This window comes from Ischnura elegans, chromosome 6, assembly GCF_921293095.1.
Source record: "Ischnura elegans chromosome 6, ioIscEleg1.1, whole genome shotgun sequence".
NCBI lineage: Eukaryota > Metazoa > Arthropoda > Insecta > Odonata > Coenagrionidae > Ischnura > Ischnura elegans.
Genome location: NC_060251.1, coordinates 54,354,002 through 54,364,911, shown reverse-complemented (window position 1 = coordinate 54,364,911; position 10,910 = coordinate 54,354,002). Strand labels below are relative to the sequence as shown.

General features: G+C 37.5%; 1 protein-coding gene across 1 annotated transcript; it reads left to right on the top strand.

The window, feature by feature from the left end:
• Window positions 1–33: 33 nt before the first annotated feature.
• Window positions 34–7,390, top strand: LOC124160716. The gene is made up of 8 exons (XM_046536702.1): window positions 34–855; window positions 935–1,130; window positions 1,266–1,343; window positions 1,429–1,564; window positions 2,941–3,096; window positions 4,631–4,743; window positions 6,838–7,059; window positions 7,154–7,390. Exons 1-8 carry the CDS (start codon window positions 830–832, stop codon window positions 7,163–7,165), a joined length of 939 nt encoding a protein of 312 aa, XP_046392658.1. The 5' UTR covers window positions 34–829; the 3' UTR covers window positions 7,166–7,390.
• Window positions 7,391–10,910: the final 3,520 nt, after the last annotated feature.

Here is a 10,910-nt window from a genome sequence, read left to right as displayed (position 1 = left end):
CGCTATGACATTTATCTATGACGCTCGTTGACGCTATGACATTTATCTACGAGGTTTAGGACATCACTTCGCCTGTTTTTGCTTATAAAATTACTGTGAATTGGCATTTTAATTTGTCTAATTTGTTTAATAAGTCTAATTTTTGAACAAAGCGTTTCTTGCGTTTAATTATCATATTATTTTGCTTTCGTCAATCGCCATGAAAGACACAAATTATAGCGATACATTATGTGGAAATAACTCCCCAATTGTCTCTCACAATATTAACGGTTATATTGCTGAAAGCCCAGACAGAAATTGGTGAAATGATTGGCCGAATTTGCCGAAAGCAGTGAAGTCTTATTAGAACTGATAGTTATACTCAAGGCGTTTTCAAAAGTGGAGCCGGTTGTGGTGAAAAGTGGTGGAGTGCAATTAATACGTCTCGTTATACGCCGGGCTTTTATGTTGATAAAGTTAGCTCTCTGGATAGAAGTATTAAAATATTTCAGTCCATTTGATATACCGGCTGTTCTTCATGCATTGAAGGTAATGATCGTAAAAGTTCACTACACAGAACCCAGCTCTCTTTTGTTTTGCATCGAATTACCTCGTTTTCATAGAAAAGGTGAATGGCGACGCTATACAATAGCTACCTTGAAACGGGTGATGTTTAGCTACCAACGCTAACCTTAATTTGAATCTTTAAACTCAAGGTATTGTAAGTACGTGAAATAAAAGCTCTTCATTAACAAACAAGTGTCAAAAGGTGTACGCTGTAGATTTTATAGTGCATATTGTGAGTTTTTTCGATATACATTGTCGTCTACAAAGTAGTTAGAAGATTATCATGACAGACTTCAATGACGAACAAAGGTGAGAAATGTTATCTTAACAATGAATTTTTGTAAAATCTCTGCACTATTTTCCTTAAATTCTACGTTCGTAATTAAAGGGGCATGAAGCGATGCATGAAAATGACTAGAAAGCAGTCGACGGTCTTGGTGGAGTACATGGAGGAACACCAAGATTTTGCCTTGGGTAGATTTGATTCTTATCAAAAGAGCACGTTAATGATGAAAATGTGGAAGGAACTGAAGAGTCTACTCGACATGCATGGTGCGCCCAAGACCCTGGATCAATGGAGAAGGGTATGTCGGTCTCATTGCTACTGATTTTACTCTCATGCTATGCTGAAGTGATTCCGTTGTAAATCCCTAATTAAGCCTGCCATTTAATAATTATAATATCCCTGTGGTCTTCTTTATAAACGACATTAATTCAAGACCTGGAAAGACTACAGGAGTAAAATCCGAGCCAAAAATGCGCGAATTGAAGGAGAGCGCTCCTCCCCTGGAAAAGAGGTCAGTAATTTGACTTGTTTGCATTAAATTTATTAAATGTGAATGATATTATTTCGTGATGTCAATAAATGTGTTACCTTTGTAGGGAACGTCGCCGCCGTTGTCCAATCTTGAAATGAGAGTACTGGCTCTAATTGGTCCGAAACCTACACGCCCTGTGACCCCTGGGGGCCCACGGCCATGGCACATACCGGCTAACACAAAGGAATCTCCTCAGATAGGTAAGAACGTAAGCTTACATTCCGTCTTTACACGTTTTATTTTGTAAGTCCCCCGGCTTCTCGGTTTAATACTTTAGTCCTACTCATCAAAAACCCCAAGAGAATTGTGGCTGCACAGAAGTTGTACATGCTAAATAGCTGCATAATCCGTGCAGGCACTTCTTCTTGGGAGCTTCGGTATGCTCACTTCCAATTCACTCACAATTCCACTCACCCAGACAGCACACATATTCTACATTACATGCTGAATATACGTATAAAATTGGTAGAAACCATGTTAACTGTAGAAGATATCAGTAAACTGTATACTGGAAGTTCTATGTATAAAATGTAGCAAAGTTGAAGCAAAAAGGCATGTATTTGACAGCAAATGTCCTAGCACATTGTATGTACTGTATACCAAGAATATTCAACCTTTTTTAATACAAGGGCCACAAATCGATTTCACTTCATCCAGAGGGTCACAATGCTCCACGTCACTTTACTACCACATCAATAAAAATTTTAAAAATAACATGTAATTTCAAAGCGCAATAATCTTTATTGGTTAAAAATTTCACGCAATCGATGTGATTTTTGACATTGTTTAGTTTTGACGAGTTTATATTCGGTTCGTGTTATACAATATTTTCTTTAGCCTGTATAGGGGCCGCAAGACATTAGCCTGTGGACCACATGCAGCCCAGGGGGTGCGGGTTGAAGACCCTTGCTGTATACAGATATATCACATACACAGTATTCATAAAATATATGAATACTTGAGACATAATATATCCAGCATAGAAAATGTATGCATTCAGAATTTATCATGTGTAGGTAATTTAATTGCTAAAGAATCAATATTGCCTATTAGGATGATGTTGACACTTTCACTTTGGTCCAGTCTAAAACCTCCCCAGTAATAGCAAATTTTGTAAAATACTTGCATAAATTTTTCCAAGTCATTTCACGTATGTACCTTTAAAAAAGTTACTACCCCCCAATGAAAATAAGTAATGGCTTTGGGAAGAGACGCAGGAAAAAGCACTGCCCAAGAATTAAGTAACATATTCAACTTAACTAAACACAGTTTAACTTTTTCTTGCAAAAAACCAAATGCCCTCTTTATGTTGACATTGTTTATGCTGGGCATTAATTAAGCTCCCTTCATGACAGCCTTTAGCATTGTCATGGAAACTAACCCATTGAAGGTGCTGAACTCTTCCACATATATCATCCAACATCTTATTTGCTATTTTTTTCTGTTCTCTTGTCTTGCAATGATCCTCTTCATCACAAAATCAAAGAACGGACTGATTGGCCATATCATAGGTGGTGTCGCCAATCAGGTTGTTTCATTTGCTTACAGTATAAAATTTTAAGATCAGCACATCCAGTTTCAGATGAATCAAGATGTATCAACACAGTAGAAGAAATGCCAGAAATAATCCCTGTGACAGAAGTGCCAGATTTTCATCCACAGCCTACAGTCCAAACAAGGGCAAGGTCAATCCTCAAACCTCGACCAGTGGTGACAGTTCAAAGAAAATCAGGTATGGAGTATGATTACATGGAGTTGAAAAACAATTACGGCCAACTGGAATAACTTTGGCCCAGAGACGTAAAAAGATTCATAGTTGCATATTTTGCCATTTGCATTGAGTTATCGACTTCATTCTTGCATCATTCAACAGATAGCAGAATTGAATTCTGCTGGTTTTTCCGGGTATTCTTCCGCGTTTATCCATTTGTAGGACGATATTTCGCCAACGTTCCAGTTGGCTTCCTCAGGTCCACTGAAGTGTTGATGCAGAAATTTGTTCATCTTATATACACCCCGTTTGCCGCCTTTTTTCTCGAGGTGTGCCCTGATTGGTCAGGATCTTTGAAGACCCTTTTCCACGCGCTGGCGAGATTGTAGCCGTCTTCACGGTTGAAGTTCTTTGTCGTTTTGGCGATTTCAATTGCCTCCCTGATTATTCTCGGGTAGTAGCGGCCTTCTTTGTTCAGAAGAGAGGCGTTGTCAAAATCAATATTGTGTGTCGGTCCACTCCATTGGTGTTCCGCCACCGCTGACTGGGTGAAATGTCTATTTTTTACTGCCCTTCTGTGCTCTTGGACTCGGCATTTCAGTGCTCGTGATGTTTGGCCGATGTAGGACTCACCGCAGCTGCATTTAATTTGATATACTCCTCCACAGATCAGGGCACACCTCGAGAAAAAAGGCGGCAAACGGGGTGTATATAAGATGAACAAATTTCTGCATCAACACTTCAGTGGACCTGAGGAAGCCAACTGGAACGTTGGCGAAATATCGTCCTACAAATGGATAAACACGGAAGAATACCCGGAAAAACCAGCAGAATTCATCATAATCTCCGCGGAAGCCTACTTGGAAAAGATAGCAGAACTGTCTTCACTCCTGAATTAGTTTGGGTTTTAGTTGCACGGAATAGAAGGAACTAAGACCGTTAACTGGTCATATGTACATTGCTTTTTAATACACATAATTTTTCATCGCAAAAGTGTTATTTTTTTAATTTTTCATTTTTCCCGAATAAAATAAATTAACAGGTTAAATTAAGGAACTCTTGAAAACAGGACACTAAAAGATATCTTGTGTGAGGTATCTTTGCTCCAATTCAAGGTTTAGTACTAAATTTTTATGCTTTTATTAGATTGGATCAAAGTTAATCCAGTTAAAAATAACTTTGGCCAGAATTTTTGGAAAAAATATCGCAGTCGTTAGAATAGTTAGAGGTTCAGAAACTGCCTTAAATTGAAGGTACATATGCATGATCTGTCAATAAAATTTACCACTTGATATACATGATTATTAATTTTAAAATTAGATAAGTTAGATTGTTTCCATGAAATCATGAAAAGCTGGGCCAAAGGTTAATTAAGATTGACAGGGAAGGCAACCTCAAGTGTCAAAGATATTTCAGTTTAATATCTCTTTTGTTCATCTGTCATAATATTATGCGATGATTATTAATTGTACATGGCTAGTGCTTTGTAATTGGTTGAATTTATCTACATCCAAGTGTCAATGTTTATCCTTTGCACTTTTGTCTCACTTTTCAGCACCGCAGCCTGCAGAATCAGAGAGGTCAAAGAATGATCATGACAATGATCAGTTGGATGGGATATTATCCAAATTGGATTTGTTTAGAGATGAAAGCTTAGAAGTTATGAAGGTTGGTTATAAATCAAACTATTTGACCCAGCGAACCCTATACTGCCTATTAATCACTGAGCAGTTTAGTTACACCATTTATTAATCAAGAGCGGACTATACTGATTTTAATAATATTTAGATTACTGTAATAAAATAATAAAAAATTAAAAAAACATAAATAAGCATAACAATGGGTTGTGAGAAATATATTTAGAGTACAGGTATCCTGGAAACCAAGAAATGAAGTTCCAGCCTATCGAATATTTCAGGGTAGAAACTCTGTCGATTTAAGGTTTTTTTCACAGTACCTAAGAAAGTTATATCATTTAATAGCAAATACATGGCTAAATCAAGACTTGAATAATAATGTTTTGCTGTTATATTCCCATTCGCATTCCCGTATTCACGTTGCTATCCCGAACGCTGTTCTGCAAATCTTCAGGCCTGTTCCATCTGTTTTACAAGCTCTTCTCTAGTGTCTGGCTTGCAACTTTTATTTACAGAGAGAGTGTATCTAATTCCAAATAAAGCTATTATTTCTACACGGGAAGTAGTGATGCAATCTCTAATTCTCAAGTACACATGAGATGTCAGTTTTCCTTCAATATACAATTTGGTATTCTCGACACTTTTTTCAATCAAGTTCAGTGAAATCGTTTTCGGCAACAATTCGAGTTTGGTTGAGGCATACTTAGGAATTGATGTTGGCCCTGGTGAAACACGAACAATGCCTATAGCTTTTGTTTTGGTGCTAGCAAATTGTATCTAAGAGTTCAGCCAAAACGTTTAACCGTTTCCGTTGAACTAGATAAAAGTTGAAATTATGTGGGCGGCTAACAATATTATTATCATAAGACTGCGAACTATTGCTGGAATGTAATGCGTCTTCAAAAAAATTCTTCCTCCCCTTCACTTTCATGTGAGAAATCAAAAAAATATTCTCCATAACGTGGTTGACCTGCCCATCCCTCCAATGTTCAGAATCAAGCTTTTGAAGCAATGGTTAGAACTCATCAGGGTGATAAATACGTTCTGACCTTGGAATATAATATACTCTACATTAGTCACCACCGACTCAATTTGTTCACAATTCGATAAAATTATAATACAATTTACGTCCACAATGAGGTTACGATTCCTGAATCTTGTTATATTGCCTTTGCAGCATTATGTTCTTTTCCCGCAGGTAGGTACACCTTGTGGCGACTCTTCGCCTTCAAACTCCAATGCATAATACATTTTTTAAAATGTGCATAACTTATTTTTCGGCCACTAGTAAAGTGTAAATAACGCATTTTTACACTAATGTAAATCATATTTGAGTATGAAGATGAAATTTTTAAATTACGAAATGGGGTTTGAGGTTGAGATAAATTATACAAATAATAATAATAATAACGAAATAATAATGCAAATGCTTACAAAAAACACAATAAATGCGAGACAACATATTAACATATTATATGAAAAAGAATCATGCTTCCAAGTTTCCGCGGTTGCGACATTATCAGAAGTTCCTCAGTATAGTGTGAACGCTAGATAGCGTTCACACGATACTAAGGAACCCGAAGTTACGGTGTTCTCACTTTGTAAGATTCTAACGCAATGGTTGATCGTAACATTGATGCAAACATATGTTCTTGGTAGAGGGAAAAGTACAGAAATAGAATACCAAAGTGTACCACCAGTAATCCATGCACAATAAACGCGCTATTTTGAATTTTTGAAAAATTCAGCAAAATCCCCGCTTAGCGTGCATGTAAAGGTTAAATTGGTAAAAACAAAACAAATAATTTAATTTGTTGTTTTAACCGACTTATTTAATTGTTGTAGTGTTATCAACTCCTAAAAACATATCCCTAAGAAAAAGATGAATTTTTTTGTGAACCTTTCCTATTTTTTAATGTTCTAGGTATATGTTATCCAGGGCAGAGACAAATCCAAAGAACCTAATATCATTAAAATCGGTGCAGCCGTTCTCGAGTAATAAATGTTATAACTAACACGATTTTCGACTTTCTTTTATATATGTATATAGATAAAAGAAAGTCAATATAAAGTATTGTCTATCTTGCTAAGAATATTTTTTAATCACATTCCTTGGTGTTTGTAGGTCATAGCCAATGGTGTCACTAGTATTGCTCAGAGTCAAAGAGAAATTTTAAATGTACAAAAGGAGAGGTTGGAGGTCCAGAGAGAGATGCTGGAACTAGAGAGAAAAAGACTGGAGAACCGAACCAAAATGGAAAGCATGTTAAGGGATGTTGTTGAATGTCAGAAAAGTATGGCAAATTCTCTTGAACACAGGCCTTTTATTGCCTTGGAAGAGACAAAGGTTAATATTTGCTATTTATTGTTAGCTATGACATTTTCTCTCATTAGAGCTTTAATTATTATGAAAATAAATATTGTTTCAATTTCCTTTTCAGCAAGATGTATGAATTATCTCAAACTGGCTAACAGTATGGCCAAATCGTTGTTATGACTTGGGAGCTCCTTTCACAGTCATTGAAGCATGATGGTGCAAAAGGTATAGATCAGATTCTTGACTGTATTTTATTGTTACAATCAAGATGGTTGATCACTTTTTTTGTAAATTTTGCTGTGATGGCAAATTGTCATTTGGCAAGGATTAAAAAAAAAAAAAATTGTACAATTACACTGTTTTACTGGCGTATCAAAAGTTTTCATATCCCTTATTATTTCCATTTGTAATGGACGTAGGCCGTCTTTTCCCTTAACTCTACAATAGTCATGTGGCATACCTTCATATCTGGCAGGATCATATATTAGTGGTTCACCCTCAAATTATAAAATTTTATATTGTGACAGAGCGCGTCGTCACATACGTAATTTGGAGGGAGATAATCACGATCGTCTCGAGCAAAGGAATACTGGAGTCAAACAAATCATCACTCACTCTTAAACATACAAAATATATTTTACCCTTCATGAATTGTTACATTTTTCACAAAACAAAACAAAAAGAATAATACCCTGATGAGGATGATATGATTGAAATGATCCCACTTCGCAACAAAAACAAAATAATGACGATGATGAGAACATGATGCTTCCCACCCTCCAAAATAGTACAAGTTACAAAACAACAAAAAAAATCTAATGTGAATTATTTGGGCCACTATCAACTTGTATCCTTGGATAAAGTTTTTTTGAACTTGGCTTTTCTGAGCACTTCTTAAAGTTATTTGAAAGCACGCGATGCACTATGGTCTTGGAGAAAACAATTTCCCTCTTCTGATTAGGGGAAATGAATGGTCGTCTGACCTTAAACAGATGATATAAGAATCGCGACTGCGACTTTCTTACAGTTTTCTGTTGAGGCTGGAACGGAGAAATGGTTTGTAGCACAAGAAGGTGAATCAGATGATCCACGGCACCGAGGTAACTCCTCTCGCACCGGGCGTGGGACACTGCCGTAACTCGTCCGGGCTGATGCCAGCGTTGGCCACCAAAAATACTCCGCTCTCAGCTATGATGGCGATCACGCACATCAATACTTTCCCCTAAGTCGTCCAGTCAATTATGCTCTCGATGCCTTCCCTTCACGGGCATTTATACTCCTTGGGAGGGGAAAAATCACAGGTGGAATTGTTTGCGGGGAGGGAGGGTGATTCCACTGGAGCCGGAAATAAGTGGGTCACTAGCTGGTCCTAGATAACTGGGGCCAACACACCGGCCACCACACACCTGACTCATTCACTCTCTCACATACACACGTCGCAGGACGCTATGTCCGACCCCATGACTAACCCCTGCTTGAGTCGTCACGCTAACGTGAGCAAATACGAAAAATGCCCATTCGGCATATAATAAGAAAAAAAATTACTTTCTGTACGGTACGCTACAATATGTTCATTTATTTATTAGCTTCTAGAGGTAAGGCTTGGAGGAGAGCTAGACGTTTAGTGTCTCTCCCAGTTCCAAAGGTGGTCCTGGTATATAGGGGTTTTATTGAAAATTATTGCTGAAAAATTGTAAATTTATGTCCCTATGTTTCAAAGTCCCTTTTATGTGAATAGTAACTATTTCTCTGATGAAATTCATTTATGTAAGTACAAAAGCTTAAATTGATAATCTTTATAATTGATCTTCATGAAAACCCCCTCTGAAATGGACATTTTTTGACTTTGTCACTGTTCAGGGGTATTATATGTCCAACATCTTCCGTGTTTCCTTGAGCACATGAACTCTTCTGTACTTTCATTCAGGTGTCATGAGCACTCCCTCATCTTTGTTTAAACACATATGATGGGGTGCAGCCAGAAATTAAGGCTTGGCGGGGTTTTAGTCGCAACTAATACTGAAGATCGTGGGGGTATGGAATACTCACCAGGGTAAGCAGGAGGTGCGGGGGGCCCTCCCCTAGAAAATTTTAGGATAAATAGGTAGTTGAAAGTGGTGAGTTATACAGTTTTCTGAGGGATATTTAATTGATCCTTACACTAGTCTATAAGTAGTATTAATCCAAGTAACTAAAATGGATCAAAGAAAGTATTTTACAATAATAATAATTGATAGAAAGTTTAAAGAGCTTTGCACTATTACATTCCATTTTCGGGTGTACGTCTGCGTGCTTAATATTTAACTTGACGTTTCGTTCCTCCTGCTGGGAATGTCGTCAGGAGACTGAAGATGTAAATAAAGGCTCCAAAGGATAAAACAAAACCTTGTGCTTTTGCAGTTCTGCCATATATGAATATCAGGAACAATGGACTGGATTGCTTGCATTTTGGGAAAACCCAATGTTGAAACCAGGTTTGGTAGGTTGAGGAAAATCAAAGAGCTACTTCCATCTGCCATAGATGCTATTCCTACATTACAAGTGGAAGGAATATACAAGATTCCCTGTTCATTTGGGTCTAGTTATATTGGACAGACCAAATGGAAGATAGTGACATGGCTGAAAGAGCATGAAAGGGCGGTGGAGGCAAGACAATGGGAGACTTCAGGTATCGCTGATCATTTCTTGTCGGGGCCTGGACACAAGATCCTCCTAGATTCGGCCAAAGCCAATGCAAGAACATCTGCATATTATCCAAGGCTAATAAGAGAGGCGATAGAAATTTCTAAACAGGCTATAAATTTTAATGGGGATGATGGATATAATGTAAGCCACGTGTGGAAGAGATATCTTTAAAAAAAATTGAATAACAATATTCCAATACTCTCTCCTGTCTTTATAGTTGGCGTTTTAAAGAAATTGTTTTTATTTCATTTACTTTTTAAACCCATGACACCAATGGACCACTTCTCCAACGGTACGAGAGGAAAATATTTACATCTGCAGTCTCTTGATGACATTCCCAGCAGGAGGAACGAAACGTCGAGTTAAATATCAAGCACGCAGACGTACTCCTGAAAATGGAATTTCATAGTGCATCTAGTCACTGCAGAAACCTTAAAACCAAACTTAAAGAGCTTTGTTTCTGTGAATAGTTTGATGTTTTGTTTGTGAGTCATCCGTCCCCCTAAAATTAGTCACCAAGATTGCCACATTAATATATTTTTATAAAATAATTTCTCTGACCTCTGGGGGAGGGGGTTTATCCACCAAAACCCCTCTGAAACCCCAAAACCTGATGATGGTTAGGTAAGCAATGGAAGCCAAGAGACTGGAAGATAGACCATTGCTATGGATATAGTCTCAGCAGTCACCCAGGATAACAATATTTACAACTTAATTCTGGGATAGATATGGATCTTTTCACTGCACATACAGATTAATGCAATTTTTTCATGAATATTTGTTTGCTAGTGAGAGTGAGGGAGGAAATATTTTACACAAGTCATTAAATAAGAGTCAGTAGCTAGTGACAAAAATTTCATTAAAATCCCAGTTGGTGGGTATTATTTTGAAAATTTTCTGGGTGATTTGACATGGAATGGCCCTAAAGGAAACTTTGTTGCTAGCGGGAGGATCCCTTTTGGCCCTCAGGTAAGTACTGATGATGGTTAGGTAACCAATGGAAGCCAAGAGACTCTGGAAGATAGACCATTGCTATGGATATAGTCTCAGCAGTCACCCAGGATAACAATATTTACAACTTAATTCTGGGATAGAAATGGATCTTTTAGAAATGCAAGGCATATACTGCTGTAATGCTCCATGTAATAACTGGTTTCCGAAAACCAAGCACCCGTGACTGCGAGATTACGGATTCA

Excerpts from the sequence above, each read along its gene's own strand:
- LOC124160716 (XM_046536702.1), top strand. The coding sequence starts at position 830 with ATGACAGACTTCAATGACGAACAAAG. Across the intron at positions 1,565-2,940 it reads AAAGGAATCTCCTCAGATAG|TTTCAGATGAATCAAGATGT; the intron begins GTAAGAACGTAA and ends CAGCACATCCAG. Across the intron at positions 3,097-4,630 it reads GACAGTTCAAAGAAAATCAG|CACCGCAGCCTGCAGAATCA; the intron begins GTATGGAGTATG and ends CTCACTTTTCAG.